Below are 26164 nucleotides of genomic sequence, written 5' to 3'. Positions count from 1 at the left end.
AAATAAACACAAGCTGTTCTCCTCTCCTAAGAGAAATAAAAATAATTATATAGTAGACTAGAGAGAAAAAGTGAAAATAATGACCATAAGGGGTGAATGGCTTATACTGAGGCAGGATAGAAAGCAGTTAGGGAAAACTCCCTAAGTGGAATGAGGAAGGAGGAGTGGATATCACAGGCCCACATTGCTAGGTCCTCTCACCAGAGCTGCAGGCTCTATCCATGATCATATGGAAATAGTTTATGGCAGGTAACTCCTGCTGTGGTGGTTGCAGAAGTCAACAACAACAAAAACTGGCTAAAACCAGATCAATCCAAGATGAAGGAAAAACTGACCAGGGAAAGACCCATAATGAAAACCGACACCACAAGTAGAAGGGGGGCTAAAGGGATGAATGCCATGACCCTTTCAGAAGAACATTAGGGACAACGTCCCTCCCAACCAGAAGATGGAGTCAGAGTTTGCTGCCACAAAGTTCAGAAATAATCTACCCTTGGAAACATATAAAATCCCAAGGATGGACTGACCTAGCATGCAACTCATTTAGGAGTTCATCCGTGCCCACATGCATGCATACTTTCACTTTTTCCCAGCAATGCCCTGTGAGACTTGCAGCCAGGGAAGTAACAGGACACTCAACCCCTGATCCTGACTCCAGGAATCCTATTTGTCTCTACCTGAATAAAATTTGCTCTTACTCTCTCTCACTCTCTCTCACTCGGACTCGAACTTGTTCCTGAATTCTTTCCTGTGTGAGTCAAGAGCCTGGAGGTCCCAACCTTACCAGCCCATGGAATGGAACTGGTCTAGTGACAATGGAAATCTCAGGTATTACTGTGCAATTCTAACAAACACATGAAAGCTCAAATATGAGAGCTTATATGGTGCCACAGGGCATGAAGACAGATTAAGCCAGGGGTTCTCAATTTTGATAGGAATCAGAATTATCCTAGAAGCCTGTTAACAATACCAATGTCCAAGACTGAATCAAAGACTGAATGCCAATACCCCAGACTGAATCAAAATCTTGAGGAGTAAGGCTAAAGCATGTGTGTTGTGCATGTGCCCGTGTATACATACATGTCTGTCTATATTTTAAAAGTTATATGTAAAATTCATATAACATAAAACATTTCCATTTAACCATTTAAAACAATTCAGTGGTTTACAATACATTCCTAATGTCATCATGCAACCATCTCCACTATCTAGTTGTGGAAAATTCTCATCAACCCAAATAGAAATCCTGTGCTCATTGAGCAGTCACTCCCCAGTCCTCTGGCCCCTGAAAATCAATAACGGTAAGGAACCACTAATTGTGTCTTTTTGAATTTTCCCATTCTGGAATTTCATATAAATGAGGCATCTATATTTTCAACTGTTTCTAATACACTGCTGATGCCACTTAAAATGAAAATCTCTGCTTAAGCTTTTCACAGCCTTCCCATTGCACTAATTCTCAACACATGTCCATGGGCTCTTGGCAAAGCAGGTCACTGATTTTCATTGCTGTCACTCTGTCTCAACCAAGGACAGTACATCTTCATACTGAACATTCCCCTCCCCCACTTCTACGTACCAAAACCACAGGCTTCCTTCAAGCATCTAGACTAACCCTAGGTCTTTCCCATCTTATACCTCAGGTTCTTTCCATCATGTTCTTTCATTTATCAGGAATCCTGGACTCTTTGTATGACTGCTTTTCTCATCCTTCTGGCCTCAGATTAAAACATGGACTTTCAAAAAAGTTCTCAGCCTGATAACCCTAGGCATACACCTTGATTCTCTCTCACATCTTATAACTTATCAGTTGTAATTACATTTTCATTTACTTATTATCTGTTGACCTGTTTGCTTTCTTTTTCCTAAGTCTCCTGAAACACAGAAATAATGCCTTTTTCTTTAGCCATTGTCACAGAAATTTAGCATATAATTGGCTTTTACTAATGGGTTGTTCGATGAATAAATATTGGTTTCTAGAGATAGACCAATGGAACACAAACAGAAAGGCCAGAAGTAGAGTGAAGTTTATATGACAATTAAATTTATTATAAAGGTGGTATCTCAGAAGGGATAAGAATAGTTTTTATAATAAATAACATTGGGGTAAGATAAAAGATAAAAGTGGATCCATACATTATGCCACCAAACACCCCAAACAACTCAAAATTGAGTTTTATTTTACTCTTAAAATAGAAACCATATAAATACTAAAAGAAAACATAGTGGTGTTAACTTAAAAATAAAATGGCTTTCTGAATTGAGAGACAATAGTGTTTATTTGAGATCAATAAGAATAGCTATTTGGGAATGGGAATCATTAATTAAGTCAAAAGCCCTAAAAATATTTTTATTGAACTCAAACACTTTGATGCCTCTTCAAAAGGCCTTTTTATTTTTAAATTCACATATCTGGTGTAGTAAATAGGATCTAAAGTGGCATCATCTGCATGGTCCAGCATTTCCTTGAACCTGCTATGCTAACTGCAGAGCCTCTTTTGTGGTCACCATTCCCATGGACTGCTGTCTCTTCGACTGTGAAGTCCTCTTAGATTTGAACATCCCTCCTTTTCTTTTTTTTTGTTGCTGTTGAGGTGCCTTTATTTGAGATCAGGAGGGATTTTTCCTGGAGTGGGGAGTGACTGTTAGGTGCCAGCAAGTCAGGAGATATCCTAGGAGTTTACTACTGCATGGGAAATCGGTTTTTTCTCAGAAGGGAATTTTCACAGCCCACACTTGTAACAAGTGCTCTAGGGGTGATGAACAGCTCTACAGGAGGCTCCTTGATGGGTAAGTACTTATTTAATTTTGCAGGCTTTTGTTTCCTTTTGTCTCTATCTGTTATGTTGTCATAAAAAAATTTCATAAAGATAGAAATCCAAAACTCTCAGGGACAATAAAATATATACCTTAATTGATACCTGGCTGGTGTAGCTCAGTGGACTGAGTGCAGGCCTGTGACCTAAAGGGTCCTGGTTAGATTCCCAGTCATGGCACATTTCTGGGTTGCAGACTGGGTCCCCAGTAGGAGGTGTGCAAGTGACAATCACACATTGGTGTTTCTCTCCCTTTCTCCCTCCCTTCCCCATTCTCTAAAAATAAATAAATAAATAACATATTCGAAAAACATTAATAAATAAAAATATTAAAAAAATACATACTTTAATTGAAAAACAAAAGTTTACAAAAGACAATTTCTACATAAATCTTAAAAAAGCCTTCTGGCCATCTGAATAGGTGCTTTAAGATTTTCTGTTACCACGCCTGGGTAGAATACCTAAGACTCCACTCCTCACTAGTAACAGGCACATCAAGACAAAAAAAAAAAAAATGGCCCAAATGAAAAAACAGATCAAAGCTCCAAAAAAAAAAAAAATACAACTAAGCAGTGAAGAGACAGCCAACCTATCAGATGGACAGTTCAAAACACTGGTGGCAAGGATGCTCAGAGAATTGGTTGAATTTGGTCACAAATAGGATGAAAAATGAAGGCTATGCTAAGTGAAATAAAGGAAAATATACAGGGAACCAATAGTGATGGGAAGGAAACTGGGACTCTAATCAATGGTGTGGACCAGAAGGAAGAAAGAAACATTCAACCAGAAAAGAATGAAGAAACAAATTCAAAAAAATGAGGAGAGGCTCAGGAAACTCCAGGACATTTTTAAACATTCCAACATCCGAATTATAGGGGTGCCAGAAGGAGAAGAGGAAGAGCAACAAGTGGAAAACTTATCTGAACAAATAATAAAGAAAAACTTCCTCAATCTGGGAAAGGAAACAAACAGACTTCCAGGAAGTCCAGGAAGCTCAGAGAGTCCCAAAGAAGTTGGTCCCAAGGAGGAACACACCAAGGCACATCATAATTATATTAGCCAAGATAAAAATGAAGGAGAGAACCCTAGAAGCAGCAAGAGAAAAGGAGACAGTTACCTACAAAGGAGTCGCCATAAGACTGTCAGCTGATTTCTCAAAAGAAACCTTACAGGCAAGAAGGGGATGGAAAGAAGTATTCCAAGTCATGAAAGGCAAGGACCTACTTCCCAGATTGCTTTATCCAGCAAAGCTTTCATTTAGAATGGAAGGGCAGATCAAGTGCTTCTCAGATAAGGTCAAGTTCAAGGAGTTCATCATCACCAAGCCTGTATGATATGAAATGTTAAAGGGACTTATCTAAGAAAAAGAAGATAAGAAACCTGTATAGTAAAAGGACAGCAAACTCACAATTATCAACAACCACACCTAAAACAAAAACAAAAACAAACTAAGTAAACAACTAGAACAGGAACAGAACCACAAAAATGGAGGTCACAGGGAGGGTTAGCAACAGGGGAATGGGAGGAGGGGAGGGGGGGAAATGGTACAGAGAAAAAGTAGCATAGATGGTAGGTAGAAAATAGACAGGGGGAGGGCAAGAATAGTATGGGAAGTATATGGGTTTCTTTTTTGGTAAAAAAAGAAAAAGTAATTTTGTCCTTGAGTAAAATAATTACTTCAGAAGAGATCGGGTGCATTCAGGGTGGTATGGCTGTAGACTAATTACTTTAAAATTGAAAAAACAAAAATGGAAAAATACATGTATGCTACAAAAGGTGTGCATACTTATTACAAAAGGTTCTTGGAGGAGAGATCTTAAAAAAAAAAATTATACAGCCCTGGCTGGTGTGGCTCAGTGGACTGAGTGCTGGCCTGTGAACCAAGGGTCACTGGTTCAATTCTCAGTCAGAGCACATGCCTGGGTTGTAGGCAAGGTCCCTAGTTGGGGGCACATGACAGGCAACCACATATTGATGTTTCTTTCCCTCTCTTGCTCCCTTCCTTCCCCTCTCTAAAAATAAAACAAAATATACATAGTTAAGGTAAGTAAGATTAAAATAGATAACTAAGTCAATTACATTATTTGTATGTACATATGTATGTAAACTCTCACCAAATCCATTAAGTCTTTTGTCATTTACAGACAATTGTTATTTTACTCTGATGTTTTTACAAAAATGTTTCTACAAAGATGTTTCATCTTCAGAGATTTTCATGGAAAAGACTGTGACTCTAAAATACAAAACTTCAGGTACTCTTAACTGATTGATATATGACCAAATTTAAAGATGCTGACTCTTGGATTCATGTTTCCCAATTAAAGAAAGCTCTTACACCTAACTAAACTACTCAACCAACAGAGGATTTAAATGTTTTTAAACTACTAACAAAACAAGTAACATCTATTATGAACGACTAACCCAAGATTCTGGACGAGGCCTATATAATCTGAACCTTTCTTTTTGCCTTTTCCCCTCACTTTAGTGCACAAAATACATAAAAGGCCAAGCACTCACTATAATAGTTATTTCCCTTTTCCTCTCAACTTCTGTCTGAAAAGATAACATTGGACATCATCTTTAAATCTACTTCACAGGTCAAAATGTACAACTAGTTACACCCATAGTCAAGGATGTTTTATGCTTAGTGATGATGTGAGCCACAATGAAAGTACCAGATTTAAAAAAGCATTTTTGCCTTGGGCAGATATTATAACTACTGCAGTAATAGCCAACCAAAAAAAGTCTTTAAATTTCCTTACAAGAGTTATAGTAGACAACAGAATTGCTCTGGACCATATCCCAGCCAAGCAAGGTAGGGTTTGTTCTATTATTAATACTTCTTATTGTATTTAAATAAAACACCTCTGATAGAACAGAGATAAAACTAGATAAAATCTGAATACAAGCCAAATGATTAAATACAATGCTCACTAACACCTCATGTTTCTTCAATTAGTTCAACTATCTACCTTCTGGTTGATAGTCTGAACTGGTTCAGACACATTCTTCAAATTGGACTTAACATTTTGTTACTATAAAAATTTTTGCTGTTATAAATTTTTGTTTGGTTTGTACAACTCAATGTTATAAAGACACACTCTGATAATGGTTGTTCAACATTCTGAGATGATCACTACGGCCTATGAGATTTCATATTTAAAAAAACCCTAAAAAACTATAGATATTTGCCCTTAAAATGCCATAATGGTGAAGCCTTCTGTTCTGGTGCTCTTGTTGCTCAAAGGAAGGCTCCTAAGGAAAAAAAAACAAAGTACTTTTCCTTCTACAGGGGACATGACATACCAAGAATAAGCCTTACTGGCAATGAGAGACAGATAATGGAATGATGAGCCACTTGACAATGGAGGACCAACTATGGTTTTAGTAACTGATCAGTGCTGTTTTCTGATAATTGATCAGTGATGCTTTCAAGGAAAAATCTTGATCAAAGGGGAAAAATGTAAATAATATAAACAAAGCCACTTTAAAAGGGAGCCAGAGCTGCCATGCCAGAGAGACTGGCCTGTAAATTTTACATCTCAAATTTTTGGAATCTTAAAACAGGACAAAATAATCTCTGGACTGGGCTTATGCAACTTTGTGCCTTGCAAAAATAACAAGAAAGCAGCTATGAACTACTGGACAATGGCTACTGGACTGAAAACTAAAAACATTGTTTAGAACTAGTATCTCCATGTCATGTTATCTACAACAACAGAAATGCCTTCCTTATATTGATGTAATTGTTCCCCTTTCCATTCTCATAAATATCTATTGCCTATGTCTCTTGATTGGGGACATTATTTGGGCTTCTGCCTGAATTAACAACTCCCAGTGTCCATTAGCTCTCATTTTGAAAAGTGTTTTATTTTTAGGTTAACAATGGGTTACTGTGTAATCTAGGTATAGGGAAACCTAACAATATAACAATGACTCAAAATTCAAAAGCTAGAAAAGACTCATATATTTCACTATGTAATGGTGAAAAGCAAAACAACAAAGCTTGCACACAAACAAAACACACCAAAAGCAAAGTAAAAAAAAGACAAACGACATAGAAAATACTTGAAACTTGTATTACACATAATGGGATGATCTTTATTAAGTCATAAAAAGCTCCTGCCGTGACAGGTGTGGCTCAGTTGTTTGGGCATTATCCTACAAAGTGAAGAGTCACCAGTTTGATTTCCGGTCAGGGCACATGCCTGTGTTCCAGGTCCTGTGCCCGGTTGGAGTGTGTGCAAGAGGCAACCAATCAATGTTTCTCTCAAACATCAATATTTCTGTTCCTCTTTCTCCCTCCTTGCCCCTCTCTCTAAAAAGAAATACATTTCAAAAAAATTTTAAAAAGCTCTTAAAAATTAAGAAATACCCTTAAAAAGGTAAACATACAGTTACCCTCTGATCCTAGGTATATGCATAAAAGAAGTGAAAACAGGGACTCAGATACAGTACACCAATATTCATAGCAGCATTATTCACAACAGTCAAAAGGTAGAAAGAATTCAAGTGTTGCATCAATAGATGAATGGATAAACAAAATGTTACATATCATACAATGGAATATTATTCAGCCTTAAAAAGGAATGAAATTGTGACAAATACTACATCATGAATGAACCTTGAAAACATTACACTAAGTGAAATGATCCAGATGCAAAAGGCTACATATTGTATGATTCCACTTATATGAGGTAGCTAGCATGGCAAATTCATAGAGACAGAAAGTAGAACAGAGGTTCTCAGGAGCTAGCAGGAGAGGGAAATGCAGAGTTATTGTTTAATGGGTACAGAGTTTCTGTTTGGGGTGATGATTAAGTTCTGGAGCCCTGACCGATGTGCTCAGTTGGTTAAGCATTGTCCTATAAAGCTGAAGGTCTCTGGTTTGATTCCCCGTCAGGGCACATTCCAGGGTTGTGGGTCCAGTCTCCAGCTGGGACATATGCCAGAGGCAACTGATAGATGTTTCTCTCACATATCAATGTTTCTCTCCCTTTCTTTCTCCCTGCCTGCCCCTCTCTCACGAATAAAGAAATAAAATCTTAAAAAAAAGTTCTATAAATGGATAGTGGAGATGGTTGCACAACACTGTTAATGTAATTAATGCCAGTGAATTGTACAGTAAAAAATGTCCAAACTGCTGAATTTTATGTTTATCATAATTTTAAAAACATTTTTTATTCCAGAACTACAAGGACTTAGAAAATATACCAACCAAATATTCTGTGAAAGATAATACTTATTATGGAATAAACAGCAACAGTATTACTAGCAATAAAATATGAAAGTTCAGTGGAGTCATACCATATATACTGAATTTATGCATACTGAATGATATGTGTTCAAAAAACACATACAGTAAGGTAGGCAGAATAATGACCCCCTAAAGATCTCCATGTTTTAATCCCTGGAACCTGTGAATATGTCATGTTACAGATCAAAGAGGAATTAAGGTTAGAGATGAAATTATGGTTGCTGTTCAGGTGACCATGAGATGAGGAGATCCTGGGTTATCTGGGTGAGCCCAATGTAACCACAGAGTCCTTATAAGTGAGAGAAAGAGGAGGAGACTAAAGTCAGAGACAAAGAGAGGGCTGAAGATGCTAATCTGCCAGCTTTTAAGATGGAAAGGGGCTATGACCTGCGGAATGCAAGCAACCTCTAGAAGCTGGAAAGGGCAAAATAAAACTGATTTTCCTCTAGGGGTTCCAGAAGGGAGTGCAGTTGTGCAGACGCCTTGATTTTAGGCTAGTGAAATGCATTTTAGACTTCTAATCTCCAGAACTATAAAATAATAAATTTGGCCCTGTCCAGGTAGCTAAGTTGGTTGGAACGTCATCCTGACACCCCAAAGTTGTGGGCACATGTTGGAATCAACCAATAAATGCATAAATAAGTGGAACAATAAAAGTTGATGTTTCTCTCTCTAACCAGTAGAAATTTTTTAAAAAATCCTTTAAAATAATACATTTGTGTTTTAAGCCACCAAGTTTGTAGTAATTTGTTATAGGAGCCACAGGAAAGTAATAGAGAAAGAAACAAGTGAGTAATTCATCAACGCATCACACCTGTTCAATCTTATCCTTGGAGTGTACCCTCCCAAGAAAATGCAGGCTAGAGCTAAAGTACAAAGAGAAGCCAGAAAGTTCTTGTTTTTGAGCTTTGAAGTGTAGATGTTTTGGTGACTTAAGGTGGGCTTAGGTGCAGGGCAAGTATAATTTTGATTCTATATACCTTTCAAACATGAACTTTCAACTGTATCTCCAAATCAGGGGTTGGCAAACATTTTCTTTAAACGACCAGATGGTAAATATTTTAAGCTTTGTGGTCTAAGAGGCAAAAATGAGGATATTTTGTAGGTTCTTATATAATGAGAGAAAAAAGTTACCACAAAGCTTTTATAGATGAAATTCAAAGTATAATAATTGATATTATACTTGAATAATTTTTGTTTTTGTAATGGGTATATGAATGAGAAGAACAGAATTTTTTTCTGAGGGAGATAACATTTCACTTAACTGAAGTTCAAGGTCAGTATTCTCCAGCATCAGAATTAATGGAAAATGTTCATCTTTTAGTGCTGATCTATATTGAGATTTTACATATTTCATGTTGAAAATGTTTCATATAGGTAGTATTGCCAAACACTTATAATAGCCCACGAGCATACGATTTTAATTTTGTATGTTCATCCCTTAGAAAACATTTATAGATTTAGAGACTTCTGGCCAAGATGCAGGCATAGGTACACACACTGTGCCTCCTCCCACAATCAAGATAGGGAGAACAACAATTTAGAAACAGAATAACAACCAGAACTGACAGAAAATTGAACTGTATAGAAGTTGGACAACCAAGGAGTTAAAATAGACACGCTCATGCAGACTGGTAGGAGGGGCGGAGTCCGGCAGCCAGGAGGAGAGGGGTTGAGTGGCACAAAGAGCATTGGGATCAGGTGCTTAAGACTGCAGCGGGTGGACCCTGGGCGCACAAGCAGTGGCTGGCAAACCCCCGCCGAGGGGTGGCAACTGGCAGACCCAGTGAGGCAGCGATTGTGAAGCAAGTCACTGTGTGCAACCCAGGATCCCAGTGCTCAGAAATAGAGCCTTGGGGCACTGATTGAAAACACCTGTGGGGTTTTAAGCACAGGGAGAGACTCCCAGCCTCACAGGAGAGGTCATTGGAAAGACCCACAGGGTGCACAAGCCCACCCACACAGGAATCAGCACCAGAAAGGTCCAGTTTGCTCGGGGGAAGCAACAGAAGGGACTGAAGTCCACGGAGAGTGGAGCAAGCGCCATTGTTACCTCTCAGACCCTGCCCCCACATACAGTGTCACAACCTGGCCACTGGGTTGCCCTGCCCTGGTGAACACCTAAAGCTCTGCCCCCTCATACATAACAGGTGTGACCAGACTAAAAAAAGAAGAAAAAAAAGATGTTTCAAACAGAAGAACAAATGAAAACCCCAGAACCAATCCTTTTAAGCGACTGAGAGATAGCCAACCTATCAGATGGACAGTTCAAAACACTGGTGGTAAGGATGCTCACAGAATTGGTTGAATATGGTTGCAAATTAGATGAAAAAATGAAGGCTATGCAAGTGAAATAAAGGAAAATGTACACGGAACCAAAGTGATGGGAAGGACACAGGACTCAAATCAATGGAATGGACCAGAAGAAGGAAAAAAGCATACAATCAGAAAAAAATGAAGAAATAAGAATTAAAAAATATGAGGAGAGGCTTAGGAACCTCCAGGACATCTTTAAACATTCTAACATCTGAATTATAGGGGTATCAGGAGGAGAAGAGGAAGAACAACAAGTGGAAAACTTATTTGAACAAATAATAAAGAAGAACTTCCCCAATCTGGCAAAGGAAATAGATTTCCAGGAAGTCCAGGAAGCTCAGAGAGTCCCAAAGAAGTTGGTCTCAAGGAGGAACACACCAAGGCACATCATAATTACATTAGCCAAGATAAAAAGGAAGGAGAGAATCCTAGAAGCAGCAAGAGAAAAGGAGACAGTTACCTACAAAGGAGACCCATAAGACTGTCAGCTGATTTCTCCAAAGAGACCTTACAGGCAAGAAGGGCTGGAAAGAAGTATTCCAAGTCATGAAAGGCAAGGACCTACAACCAAGATTGGTCTATCTAGCAAAGCTTTCATTTAAAATGGAAGGGCAGATCAAGTGCTTCCCAGATAAGGTCAAGTTCAAGGAGTTCATCATCACCAAGCCCTTTTTATATGAAATGTTAAAGGGACTTATCTAAGAAAAAAAGAAGATAAGAAACATGTATAGTAAAATGACAGTAAACTCACAGTTATCAACAACCACACCTAAAACAAAAACAAAAACTAAGCAAACGACTAGAACCAGAATAGAACCACAGAAATGGAGATCATATGGAAGTTTAGCAATAGGGGAGTGGGAGGAGGAGAGAGGGGGAAAAGGTACAGAGAATAAGTAGCATAGATGGTAGGTAGAAAATAGACAGGGAGAAGGCAAGGGTAGTGTGGGAAATGTAGAAGCTAAAGAACTTATGACTCATGGACATGAACTAAAGGGGGGGAATGTGGGTGGAAGAGGGTGAGCAGGGTGGAGGGGAATAAAGGGGGGGTAATGGGACAACTGTAATAGCATAATCAATAAAATATATTTAAAAAAAGAAAACATTTATAGAATTCAATTGGTTTACAGGACACATAAAAACAGGTGGCACGCTAGATTTGGCCCTCACACATAGTGTGCAGATGACTGATTTATAGCATAATTATTAGTGAAGAATAATGCATACTATACATTTATTAAATGTTATAAGAACAGTAATAGTATGAAACTAAAATTCCAGATCCCTAAAACAAATTAGAGGTGAAAATGGAAGTGAATCTGTGCAGGGGTCAAAAAACTTTTTTTGTAAAAGACAAGACATTAAGTGTTTTAGGCTTTGTAGGCCCCATAACATTTCTGTTATATAAGGGGAAGACCCAAAAAATCCAGAATTATCTCCTGGAGGGCAGGTGCCTTGTGGTACAGACTTCCCTCACCAGGTGAGTGTTGTAAGAACCCAACTCTATCATCTGGTGTTGTTACAAGAGGCTGCATTTGGATTCAGTAATATTTTTTGGAAGACTCTTTCATTTGCCCATTTTATGATGGGTGACTTAGGAGTGCACCTGCCTACACTGTGCTGTTTTGTCTAAAAATGGTGTGACCCTTGTGCCCCATCCTCCGTATTCATCTGGTGTTGCCCCAAGTGACTGTTTTTTGTTTCCTTGGATGAAGAAGGTTCTCAAAAGACTTTTTGCCTATGTGGCAGAGGTGAAACAAAAAAATAGCAGAAGCACTAAAAGGCATCAAAATCAATGAATTCAAAAACTGTTTTGAGCAGTGGAAAAACATCTCAATAGCTGTACTGCATGAAATGGAGAGTACTTTGAAGGTAACTCAAGTTCAAACATGTGAGAATAAGTACATAATTTTTATAAACAAATTCCAGGTTTTTTTGGTCCCCCTCATATACATATTAAAACCTTTTCAAAATGTAAAAACTGTTCTTAGCTTGTGAGTGGTACAAAAAACTGGCCATGGCTGAATTTGACACACAAATTGTACTTTGCCAAACTCCGGTCTAGATCATAGTGAAGTAAAAATGATAGAGGTCCTACTTTGCTCAAGAAAGAAGGAAATCAAAGATACTATTTCATACCATTCTCCATTAAAAGAAACCAAAGCTACTTTGAGGAATGACTGATTTCAGGGATGGGGTAGAAAAAATACAAGGTAAGTCTAAAATATGCAACATTAGCAAATCAATAAATGTAATACATCACACAAACAAAATGAAAGACAAAAATCACATGATCATATCAATAGATGCAGAAAAAGCATTTGATAAGGTACAGCACCCATTTATAATAAAAAACACTTACCAAAGTGGGAATAGAGGGAGCACTCCTCAACATAATAAGGCCATATATTGAGAGACCTAGAGCCAACATCATATTCAATGGGCAAAACTTAGAGTTTTCCCAGTAAGATCAGGAACTAGACAAGAATGCCCGCTTTCACCACTCCTATTCAACATAGTATTGGAAGTCCTAGCCACAACAATCAGACAAGAAAAAGAAATAAAAAGCATCCAAATTGGAAAGGAGGAAGCAAAACTGTCACTCTTTGCGGATGACATCTACCAAACCACTAGTTGATTTAATAAGTGAATTTGGCAAAACAGCAGGATACAAAGTCAATATTCAGAAATCAAAAGCATTTCTGTACACCAAAAATGAAATATCAGAAACAGGGATCAAGAAAAAAATCTCATTTCATACAGCAACAAGAAAAATAAAGTACCTAGGAATAAACCTACCAAGGAGGTGAAAGACCAGTACTCAGAAAACTACACACCAATAAATAAAGAAATTAAGGAAGACAAAAACAAATGGAAGCATGTACCATGTTCATGGACTGGAAGAATTAACATCATCAAAATGTCCATACTACCCAAAGCAATGTATAGATTCAATGCAATCCCTATTAAAGTACCAATGGCATATTTCACAGATATAGAACAAACATTTCAGAAATTTATATGGAACCATAAATGACCCCAAATAGCTGCAGCAATTTTGAGAAAGAAGAGTAAAGTAGGAGGGATCACAATACCAGATAACAAACTATTATAAGACCAGTGTAATCAAAACCACGTGGTACTGGCAAAAAAACAGACATATGGACCAATGGAACAGAATAGAGAGCCCAGAAATAAACCCAAGTCTCTATGGTCAATTAATATTTGACAAAGGGGGGCAGCAGCATTAAATGGATCAAAAATAGCTTCTTCAACAAATGGTGTTGAGAGAGCTGAATAGCTACCTGCAAAAAAATGAAGCTTGACCACCAACTTACATCACACACAAAAATAAATTCAAGGTGGATAAAAGACTTAAATATAAGACGTGACACCATAAGAGTCCTTCAGGAGAACACAGGCAGCAAAATCTCAGATATTCCATGGAGCAATATTTTCACTGATATGTTCCCTAGAGCAGGGGACATAAAGGAAAGAATAAACAAATGGGATCTCACCAAAATAAAAAGCTTCTGCATGGCTAAAGAAAACAGCATTAAAATAAAAAGAGACTATATGGAAAAACATATTTGCCAATGATACTTTGGACAAGGGTTTGATCTCCAAAATATATAAAGAACTCAAATGACTCCACTCCAGGGAAACAAAAAACCCAACTAAAAAATGGGCAAAATACTTGAACAGACACTTCTTCAAGGAGGACATACAGAGGGCCCAGAGACATATGAAAAGATGCTCAGCATCTCTAGTCATTAGAGAGATGCAAATGAAAACCACAGTGAGATATCACTTCACACTGATGAAAATGACCATCATAAACAAATGAACAAACAAGTGTTGGATAAGTTGTGGAGAAAAGGGAACCCTAATGCACTGTTGGTGGGAATGCAGACTGGTGCAGCTACTGTGGAAAACAATATGTGATTTCTTCAGAAAACTAAAAATGGAACTTGACCCAGCAATTCCACTGCTGGGATTATATCCTAAGAATCCTGAAACACCAATCCTAAAGAACCAATGTTCATAGGAGCACTATTTATAATAGGCAAGTGGTGGAAGCAAGCTAAGCACCCAGCAGTAAATGAATGGATCAAAAAACTATGGTACATTTATACTATGGAATATTATGCAGCAGAGAGAAAGAAGGAGCTTCTAACCTTTGCAACAGCACAGATGGAACTGGAGAGCACTATGCTAAGTGAAATAAGCCAGGCGGTGAGGGACAAATACCATATAATCTCATCTTTAACTGGAACATAATAAACAAAAGAAAAAAGCAAGCAAAATATAACCAGAGACATTGAAATTAAGAACAATCTGACAGTAACCAGAGGGGAGGGGAGAGGGGATAATGGAAGGGAGGGTTTTCAGGAACTACTATAAGGGACACATGGACAAAAAAACCAAGGAGGAGGGTGGAAGTAAGGGAGTGAGGTGGGTTTGGCTGAGGTAGGGGGAAGTGGTGGGAAGAAAATGCAAACAACTGTAATTAAACAACAACAAAATAATTAAAATAAAATAAAATAAAATATGTTGTGGTACCAGAAAATAGGAAGTGCTAAAGAATAAAGACATGCTGAGAGGGCCCAGTAGCCAACCTGAAGGAGTTCCCAATGGCCAAAACTTGAAGAACTTGAAATAACTGTTCAATGAAATAGACAATGATGGTAGCAGCCATAACCCACAGACTGCAATAAACATCCATAATCTCATGCTGATAGAACCAAATCAAAGAATAGATAAATAAATGGAAGAGGGAGGAAGGACAGCTTTTCCTTACAGAGGAATGCCAATTAATAAATATAGAAAGAACAAGAGACAGGAAATTGGTACTTGGGCAACACCATTTTAATAATTATCAGTGTTTTTTATAACTATAGACAAGATATACCAATGGATGCTAAAATTTAGTAGACAAAAATGTGTATTCTCAAAATATCTCCCCACAAGATAATTACTAATTATAGATGGAAAAACAGAACTTTACTGGGGAAAAACATGAGACACACTACTTAAACCAAGGGATCATGATTAACAACACTGGTAATAAGCCATATTAACATCAAGTAAACCCTCATATGGTGCACACAGGGTTGCAGTATATCACAGAGATATACATATCACTCCTGTGCAATTTTGCCAAAGGTGAATAATCTTAACCTAATTATAAGAAAAACTCTCAAAAATAGTACTCATCAAAAGCATCAAGGCCATGAAAGACTGAAGAACAGGCACTGATTTGAGGATGCTAAGGAAACACAATAACTAAATGAAATGTGAGATCTGGGACTGGATCCTGAGACAGAAGAAGGACATTACAGAAAAACTTGATAAAATTATAGTAAGATATGTAGTTAATAGAATTATATTAATGTTAATTTCCATTTTTGACAACAGTACTGTGGTCAAATAAAATGTTAACATTATTGGAAGCTGAGTGAAGGTTATATGGGAATTCTCTGTAATAACTTTGCAAGCCTAAAATTATTTCAAAATAAGAAAGTTTGGAATAACTATACTACAAAGAAAAAAATTCTATTTCAATCTTGAGGTGAGTAGATAAATATATAGGTTTAAACATACTTTTAAAAGTCAAATTAAAGACTATTCTATTACAAAGCAACAGGAAGTACAACTTCAAAATCACCTGAAAGTAGAACAGTTTTAATAAAACGTGAGCAAAATAGGAATAGCTGGAAATAAGAATGAGGAACAGAAAATATAAAATGAAATGGCAGGAATAAGGACATACGAATTATCAGAATAAATGAGAATGAACTAAATTCTCTTACTAAAGTCAAGAAATTTCAGACTGATTCAAAAAGAGAACTCTAATAGAATCCTGATTACCATGGACACACTTAAAATAAAGTGGCAATAATTTTTTTAAAAAAGATAAGCAAAGATATTTCATTATTTTACCCAACAAAAAGAAGGCATTTGTTATTAATATCAAAAGTATAAAACTCAAGGTTAAAGCACTAAGTAGGGAAATAAAGGATGTACTGATAAAAGTACAAATTGCATAAGGATTTATATTCATTTTTTTAAAAGATTTTATTTACCTGGCTGGTGTAGCTCAGAAGATTGAGCTCGAGCTGCCAAACAAAGGGTCGCTGGTTTGATTCCCAGTCAGGGCACATGCCTAGGTTGCAGGTCAGGTCCCCAGCAGGGGGCATGCGAGAGGCAACCACACATCACTGTTTCTCTCCCTCTCTTGCTCCTTCCCTTCCCCTCTCTCTAAAAATGAATAAATAAGATCTTTAAAGGTTCACAGCCTGCAATCAATCCACTGAGCCACACCAGCCAGCACTATATTTCATTATTACAAAAATTTAATTATAGTAGCAAAATATATAATACAGCTCTAAGAATTTGATAGCACAGTACAGAGACAGTTAAAGAACATGCAGACTTTGAATAATATAATCAAAAGATTTATAGTAAGACAAAGAGGTTCTATCCAAAGAACACTAGTTTTAAATATGTGACACATTTTCCAAAATTGAAACAATTTGACTTGTTGATAACATTGGAAGAGAAAAGGAAGTGGAATGATTTCTTCTTTGAAATGAGAGAAAATTCCTGCCAAAACAGAACTCCATAGTCAGCAAAAATATCCTATAACAAACAATGAATAATGAAGAATGAAGTCATTTTCATGTAGTCAAAAACAGAGAATTTGTCGGTAGACCTTCACAAAAGAAAATTTTAAGGGTGTTCTTCAGATACGAGAAAAAAATGATCTCAGATGCAAAATAATGACAACAGCAGACAGTCAGGAAGGGGGGTAGCCTATAATTAAGTATTTAAAAATTCCAATACTGTGTAGTAAGTGCAATTAATAATATTTGCTACCATTATTTAGTGTTTACAATTGCCTTGCATTATTCTGGGAATTTTCACATTATTAATGCATACAAAAGCCACAATAACTACTTAAGATACTATTTCTATCCCATTTTTAGAGAAGAAAACTGAAGCACAGAGAATATAAATAATTTACCTAAATTCACAAATGTAGGAAGTGGCAGAGCTAGGATTTGAACTCAGGCAGTCTGACTCCAGAGTCTGTCCTCAGCCACTACAAAGCTTTACCTCCAAAAGTTTACAGATGAATTGCTGAATTAGGTAAAGTGAGAAGCTATTTAAAAAAAAACAAACTATTATTAGCCCTGGCTGGCATAGCTCAGTGGATTGAGTGTGGGCTGCGAACCAGGCATCGCAGATTTGATTCCCAGTCAGGGCACATGCCTAGGCTGCAGGCCATGGCCCCCAGCAACCGCACATTGATGTTTCTCTCTCTCTCTTTCTCCTTCCCTTCCCTCTTTAAAAATAAATAAATAAAATCTTTAAAAAATATATTAAAAAAATAAATTAAAAAAATAGGGGAGGGTGGTAATGGGAGGGAAGTGGGGAGGGTTGGGTGGGTGGGCTGGATTGGGAGTAAAAGGGAGAAAACTGTACTTGAACAATGATTAAAAAAAGAATAAAAAATTAAAAAAATAAGTATTATTAAATAGATGAAGAAATTTGAGCCCTGGCTGGCGTAGCTCAGTGGATTGAGCATGGGCTGGGAACCAAAGTGTCCCAGGTTTGATTCCCAGCCAGGGTACATTCCTGGGTTGCAGGCCATAACCCCCAGCAACCGCACATTGATGTTTCTCTCTCTCTCTCTCCCTCTCCCTTCCCCCTCTTCCCTCCCTAAAAATAAATAAATAAAATATTAAAAAAAAGAAATTGACATTTGTAAGAGGTAAAGGGATCTGTTTCACAACTTTGCAAGTAAATAAATGTTTAAAAAAAAAAAAGAAATTTGCAGAAAAAAGAATCCAAAGTACAGGTAAAATGGCTGCCTCTGGGGAAGTTGGGAGCACATCTCTTTTTGAAATGGGATAAAAATATGAGAGAAGAAAGAACAGAAAGTAATTATTGGGGGTAAGGACAAGGTTCCCTTGGGAGCTGAGGCTGACAAGGTGTTTGCTTTTCATGTCTTGGGTTTTCATTTTTCTTAGTTGTTAGGGCTTTGAGAGGAGTTTCCTGACAATAGCTCAAGTTACTGTTATCAGCTGACTCACCCAATGGGCTGTTACTCCCAATGACCTTCCCCACTGGATCAACCCTTGCTCACCTGGGCACCATGGTCCTGTTATATCATTTGTAATCATCCAGGGTTCTTTCCCTTGCTCCAATAAGGAGATGACATCAGGCTTAGAAAAGGAAAGTCCTGTTTATAGGAAGAGATATAGGGAATGATCATGCTGTTCCAAAATTCAAACCTAGTCTTAGTTATCAAGGAAGAGGGGCAATTACATAAAGGAAGGTGTGAAGGTTGTCCAAAAGATGGGAAGGTGGAGGTGCCAATGGAACTACCCACTTCCATTTCCATTCCTTGCTGTTCCTGACCTTGCTCTGTGCTCTGGACAGCTTCTTTGTAAAGGACTATACTATACAGGTCCTCTGGTTTTTCATTTGGTTTGGCAGGAGAAAACAGAGTTCAGGCTATTTCTTATCCCTTTCCCTCCATCCTTTGACTCAGGAGTTCTGGAAGTAGCTTCTGCTGCTGCCAGCCAGGCCCTTCTCCACAATCTTCCATTAGCAGTGTTTTCCTCCGTTTCCCCTTCTGGCTGGAGTTGGTAACCGCCTCCCACTGTTGTAGTCCCTGGGAGCCTTGTTTCTGTCTGTCCCTGTATTATTCAATATCCTTACCTAGTGAAACCAAGTTACCGAAGTTCTCTAAAGTCACATCCCTGTACAAGTCCCTCTGGGCAGGTTTCAGACACTTCCATTCTTCCTGAGAGAACTCTATGGCCACATCCCTGAATGTCACCAATCCCTGAAACAATAAACCCATGCATTACTAGTAAAATGAAAGGACTTTTTAATTTTTTCATTTATTACAAAAAACTTCAAAATACATAAAAGTGTAGAGAATAGTATAATGGCCCCATAAATCCATCACTCTGCTTCCACAATTAATAAGAGTTTGCAAATTGGTTTCATTTCTTTCTTTCCATTTTCTACCTTGGTGTATCTTGTGGCAAATCCCACATACCAAACATCGTAGTATTTTACCCACAAATACCTTACTATCTAATGGATTAGATTTTTCATAACCAGAATATTATTAGTAACATTAATTATCTATTAACCAGATCAAATTTCATATTGCCCCAACTTCCTCAAAAGTGATTTTTTTTACTATTGATTTGTTCAAATCAGGATTCAAACAAGATCCACACAATGTGTTCAGTTGATGGATTTTCTAAAGTCTCTCAAATCTGTAACAGTCCCCAAAGGCCCTTAAAAATTTTAAAGGCCCTATTTATTAAGAAACATTTAGCCTTGGCTGGTGTGGCTTAGTGATTTGAGCACTGGCCTGCAAACCCAAAGGCTGCTGGTTCGATTCCCAGTCAGGGCACACGCCTGGGTTGCCAGCCAGGTCCCCAGTTGAGGGCGTGGGAGAGGCAACCAGTCTATGTCACATCTATGTTTCCCTCTCTTTCTCCCTCCCTTCTCCTGTCTCTAGAAATGACTAAATAAAATATTTTTAAAAAATTATTCCATGATAAAGCTTAAATTAACTAAATACAAAAATGTTTTATATATGAAACTTGCTGCTAGGAAAGTGAAAATAATGGCTTTTATCTGTTTCTATGCAATAGTTATTATTAGCTCAGCTATGCTCTAATATGAGAGGAAACTGATTGATGTTTCTCTCCCTCTCTTCCTCCCTCCTTTCCCCTCTCTCTAGAAATGAATAATAAAAAAAGAGAAACATTTAAGTCAGTACAGTTTCCCACATTTTGGATTTGGCTGACTGCATCTTCATGATGTAGTTTAACAAATTCTACTTCTTTATTTTCTGTGAATGGTAGTAAGATCTGGAGGCCTTTTTTTTTTGAGGTCATGAATATGTTAGAGGTGGTCCTGTGTACTTCCTGTACTGTCCCAATAGGAGACAGTAAGTGTTGTCCCCTTTTTAATGAGGTTAAAATTGATGAGTAGGTTGAGGTTTTAATCTGATCCATCTAGGAAAATGTATGGAAGATGGAAAGAGAAAGCTGCTATAGAAAGGAGGTGATGAAGCAAGCCAGCAGGCTAGGGCTGAATGTCCATGCTACAAAGAATGTGTAAGAAGCAAATTTACATGATGAAAGGCCTACATGGCTACAGATAAGAAAGATCTCCTTTGCTAGTTGCTACAAGGTCTGCAAATGAGCAAAATCTAGCTAAGCAGGGTCTTATAAATAAACATATACAAAACACGCAGTAAACATGGGCCTAGCAAATAATAAAGTCTTTAAAAATGCATCCCCTTTTACCATTTCTTCTCCCTTGATATAAAAAAGAAAGAATCCAAAATGTCTTATAGATCTCTATCTTAAAATAGAGGATTTATAGAAGTTTAAAATCTATCCTGAAGACTCAGGATCATAGTCTGTGGATCTCAACATAGGTTACACCTTCCCTTCACAATACACTTGGGACCATGCAGAGGGTGGGCTAGTTGTCACAATGCTGTGGGTGGTTGGGCTGGGTAGTATAGTGTGCTGGGGCTTCAGGAATGTTAAACACCCTGAATTAGCTGTGCTATTTACCCTGGACAGTCGCATTCAACAAAAAACTATACTGCTGAAAATGACAATAGTGTTGTCACTGCTTCTGTTTGCTAGACATATGAGCAATTTTTGGTTATGGCAAGTTTTATAATAAACACGGGGATTTTTATTTGTTATATAACACTGCATTTTACATCCTATAAGACATAATCATTCCATTATCTGGAGGGCATTTAGCTTAAACAAGATTTGTGAATATTTATCACTCTTCACTATCTACTGTTCCTTGTTCCTAAAATAAAAGAGCTGAGGGATGGTGTACCTCAGTCTCATAAATGTGGCCCATAACCAACACAGATTGTTCAGCCTCAATGTACCATTTTATAGTTATTCATCTCTCATAAATTCCCTTGCAAGGCTGAAGAACTTCTGACAGTGTGAAATATTTTATGATTTTTAAAGAGGGGGTGACATTTAAAAATAGAAAAAAAAAGAGAAACTACCCAGGTTAATGAAAAATATCAAAGTTATCGCTGGCCCCACTCAACTATGGGTCTAATAAGGGGGGCTCTCAAGAGAATTTATTTCTGCTCCATTGGTGCTCTGGTAAAAGCACTGTGTACATATGTGAACACTGGTAGAGAGGGCCACTAAGGGAGGGGAAGCACCATCACTCATTCCCTGAAACGGAGGGACTAGAAGCAGGTTAGTGAGTGGGGCTCAGACAGGGAAATTTCAGCATGGAGATGACACATGTTCATATAATCTGGCGGGAAGATAGGTTATTTCAAGTATAGAGAGAATTTTCACTTACCTGGGCCATGGCTTTTTAGAACTACCTGACCTGCTCAGATTAGTCTAGGTTCTTCTCTTGGACAAGTACAGAGTCCTGAAAAAGCAGAGTAGGGGGGAGAAGGGGCAAATCTCTCATAAATTTAGCTTGCCTTAACAATCTGAAATACATGAGCTGAAAAACAATTGAACTTCCAGTGTGCCTGCTCTACTTCCCCTGCCTTCCCCTTGTCTCTCCACACAACACAAATTCTAAGAACTACAGTTAACAAAACCCGGCCCCTCCTAAAACCCTAGGGAAACAAAAAGATGGATTCGAAGCAGATGTGGTCCTGGCACTGATGAAGAATCCAAGCACCTCTGCAGGAGGGATTATGGCCTGGACCCTCACTTATCTGCTGTCGTTAATCTATACTTTAGATAGGGCCTAGAGAGCTTCTGCCTATTCCAAGCAGATCTTCCTTTGCAGCTGCAGCAAGGAGGATTATATCTGAAGGATATAACTGATGAATGAATACTGACTGAATAGAGGTTTGCTTTTCATTCATTAATAAATGGAAGGACACTGAAGAATTTAAAGAAGGAAGTGATAAAGCCAATATGACCAGATTACTTAATCTGAGAGGAGTAAAATTGAAGTAAGGAATATCAACAGAAAGGTGCTTGTACCTGTCTGACCCCAGGACAGTTAGTGACAGTGGAAATAAGAAGGAAGTGATGAATTCGTATGTAGAGAGGAAGTATAATCAACACGCTCTGGTATCTCATGGGATCTGGAGGGAGGCAGAAAGAGAAGGAAGAGTAAAGAATCCTTCCATATTTACTAAGTTCTTAGTTCAAACGGCATGGTACTATTTGGGAGGAAGATAATAAATCCAGTCCCAGTCGATCACACATTCCAATGGAAAAAGGCAGTAGCAAATACACTGATATTGCTATTCATATGCCATGTGGCCAAAGTACTATGGAGAAAATAAAATAAGAGCATAGAGAGTTTGAGGGGCGTGGGGGGTAGCCCAAGAAGGTTTTTCATTGAGAAGGTGCCATGTAAAAATGGAGTGTAGATATCTAGGAGAGGTGCATTCCTAGCAGAGAGAAGAGCAATTGCAAAGGCCTCAAGGCAGGAGCAGGCTTTCTTTGATCAACACAGGAAGGAAACTAGAGTGGCTGGAATGAAGTATATGAGAGAAAGAAGGTCAGAGGCTTATCTGTGTTATCTGGTTAAGAGAAGTAGCTGGAAGTTGGATCACATGGGGCTTGTACGTCACTGTAAGAACTTAGGTGTTTACTCTTATGTAAGACAGGGAGCCATTGAACTATTTTAAGCCAAGGAATGGCATGATCTGATTTAGATTTAAAAGGATCACTCATGAAAAATGGACTAAAGAGGACAAAGGGATGAGGGAAGCAGGGAGACCAGTGAGAAGGTTACTGCAGTAATCTAGGCAAGGGGTGAGGATGATTTGCATTAGGGTACTGGTGGTGGAGGTGATGAGAACTGATCAGAGCTTAGCTATTCTCTTAAGGCAGAGCTGACAGGATTTGCTAATTTTAGGTATATAAGAAAATAAAACCAAGATGACACTAAGGTTTTTGGCTTGAGCAACTAAAAATATGAAGTTGCCTTTTTTTTTTTTAACACTAAGGATTGTGAGAGAAGCAAGTCTGGAGTGAACATTACGAGTCCTGTTTTAGACTTTTAATACTTGAGATGATTATCATATAGCTCTACTGTAATAATAAAACAGGTTTCCAGTTCGTATGAAAAATAATATAATAATAAATTCTGTGTTTCTCACACACACAACTGTTAACTATTTCTGTCTCATCCTGTGTAATGAAACCCTATTTTATAGAAAAAAATATACATATGAGGTCCACCTGGAAAAAGTTCAACCATCATAGGCTTTAATAATCATCTCAATAATCATAAGTGGAAATGTCAAGTGTCCTCTAGACACCTGGTTTTGAAGTTCAGGATAAAGTCTAAATGTACAAATATAAAATTGGAGCCCTGGCTGGGTAGCTCAGTTGGTTAGAGCATCATCTCAGTAATCTAAGGTTGCTGTGAGTTCAATCTCCAGCTAGAGCACATACAAGAAGCACTACCGAATGCTGAATAAGTGGAACAACAAATTGATGCCTCTCTCTCTCCCCACTCTTTCTCTAAAATCAATCAATCAAAATATTTTTAAAGATAAATAAAATTGGAAATTACTGATGTACAGATGGCATTTAAAGCCCTGAGACCAGATAAATTCACCTACAGAGTGAGTGAAAGTAAGGAAAATGTCTATAAAAATAATATAAACAAAGCCACTCTAAAATGGAGTCAGAGCTGAAATCCCAGAGGAACTGCCTTGTATGTAGTCTTACTCCTTAAGCCTTTGGAATGTTAAAACTGGGAGAAAGAACCTTTGGATGGGGCATTACAGTTACTTGTAATACAGTGTTACTGCAAGTAACTGTTTGCAGAGACAACAGCAAAGGAGCTATTATGATTAGTGGAGTGAAAATTAAAAATATTCTTTAGAATTATTATCACTATGTTAGCTAATCTCTATCTATAGAAATGCCCTCCTTCTGTTGATGTAATTTCCCCCTTACCTTTCTCATAAATATCTCTTGCCTCTGTCTCCCAATTCAGGATTCTGCGTGAATCAGTGCTTCCTGAATAAGTATTCATTTGGATCTCAAATAAAATCTTGTTGACTATTACTTTGGCATTTTATTTTTAGGTTAAAAGGCCCAAGACCTGAGCCAGGGGCCTCAAATTTGGTTAGAGAGCTGGGAGATGAAAAGGCAAAAAGGAGTCTGAAAAAGAGACACCACTGGAATAGAAGGAAAAATAAGAGAACTGGGCTTCATTGGAAGCCCAATGAAGAAAGTATACCAAGAAGGAAGTTAAGAACAGTGACCAAATTAAAAATGAGAACTGTTCATTTGGCATTATGGAGATATTAGAAGTCTGGACAAAAGCTGATACTCTGGAATGGAAGACACAAAAACTTGGCTGGAGTTGGGTTCAAGAGAGAATAGGAAGACAAGAAATGGGAGACAGTAGAGTCCTCCCTTTCAAGGAGATGTGCTGAAAAGAACAGAGAAAACAGAGGCAGAGGTGGATATGTGGTCCAGGCACAGTTGTTTGTACTGAATGTGGGAGAAATTACAGCATGTTTTATAGTGATTGGAATGATCCAATAGAGAGAAATTAATATAGCAGGAACATAAGAGACAATTGCTGGAGCTATGATCTTGAGTAGGAGAGAGGGGAGGGGAACTAGTGCCCAAGTGTTGGGGACTGAATTACGGAAGATCACAGATAACTTATCCTTGGGGAAAGTCAATACATAGCTATAGAAAAGACCCCCAGGATTCCAGTGTGAGGTGATGTGGTACTATTCAGATATACTTTTTACTTACTTTTATTTTTTGCAACTACCCTGTTGGTTAAATAAAGTTGACTGTATTCCCCACATCACACAGAAGAGAAGCTAGAATGCCTGAAAGGTTATGAGATCCACCTGTGGCCACAGTGCTAAGAAAATCAGAGATGCGATAAAAACCCAAGTGTTTTATGTTGATGCCCTCGGAAATTTCCATCAGTGAAAACTGGATCCCTGTGGTTGCTGCCATTACTGAAGGAATAAACAATAAATCCCAGAGTAGCAAGGGGACAACTCAAAGAGTTGGAGGTTAACAGAAGAAGGAAACTAAGAACCTTTTGTAAGTGCTTTGCCACAGGAGACAGTCCTGACAATAGTTTGTTCTAATAATTATTAGAGAAGATACCAGATGTCTTAGATATCAGGGTAGGGGGAGCCTTAGAGAGCATCTTAGAATTCAGAAGGAAAAGATACAGAAGAATGGATTCTGAAAATAAAGGTCAGAGATAAGGCAGAGAGAGATCCAGAAGACATAAAATATGTATAAAAATGGATAACAGAACAGCTGGAGAAATAATGACTAAAATGTTTTCTAGAGGAAATTAAATATTTGAACCTTTAAATTAAAAATAATTCTTGAAAGCTTATAAAAATTCATAAAGAGCCACAGCTGTATGCATCCTAACTACGATTCTGAAATTGCAGTTACCAATGGGATATTCATTATTCTTAAGTGTTCTGGACTATTTAGAACTTACCATATAATACCAAGCATGTCCCCCGACTAGGTAGTTAAAGAGCCTGCTTTCCCCCTTCATGAGGGTTTCTGCTTAAACTTCACCTCTGTGACCAAACTATTAAAATATTACCCATTGCCATTCTCTCTAGCCTTCTCTGCTTTAGTATTTTTTATAGCTCTCAGTGCTACTAAATGTTGTATTATATATTTTATTGGCAATTATTTGACTCTTCCCAGTAAACCTAAATGCAGGGATCTTGGTAGTTTTGTTCATT

At 37.8% G+C, this 26164-nt stretch overlaps 1 protein-coding gene across 6 annotated transcripts in view; it reads right to left on the bottom strand.

Moving 5' to 3' along the window:
* Positions 1-26164, bottom strand: part of ZNF565 (zinc finger protein 565) — a 53988-nt gene that overhangs the window by 5990 nt on the left and 21834 nt on the right. For 4 of the 6 annotated variants that reach the window (XM_036012875.1, XM_036012877.1, XM_036012878.1 and 1 more), the window contains 3 exons: positions 21787-21861; positions 19120-19246; positions 18542-18637 (listed from right to left, as the gene is read on the bottom strand). In XM_036012875.1, coding sequence (XP_035868768.1) covers positions 18542-18637; positions 19120-19246; positions 21787-21795 — 232 coding nt within the window. In that variant the 5' untranslated portion in view covers positions 21796-21861. The remainder of the gene's footprint in view (positions 1-18541; positions 18638-19119; positions 19247-21786; positions 21862-26164) is intronic. The other 2 variants (XM_036012879.1, XM_036012880.1) reach the window with 1 other exon arrangement.

The sequence above is a fragment of the Phyllostomus discolor genome, chromosome 12 (assembly GCF_004126475.2).
Source record: "Phyllostomus discolor isolate MPI-MPIP mPhyDis1 chromosome 12, mPhyDis1.pri.v3, whole genome shotgun sequence".
NCBI lineage: Eukaryota > Metazoa > Chordata > Mammalia > Chiroptera > Phyllostomidae > Phyllostomus > Phyllostomus discolor.
This window is presented reverse-complemented; position numbering and strand designations above follow the sequence as displayed.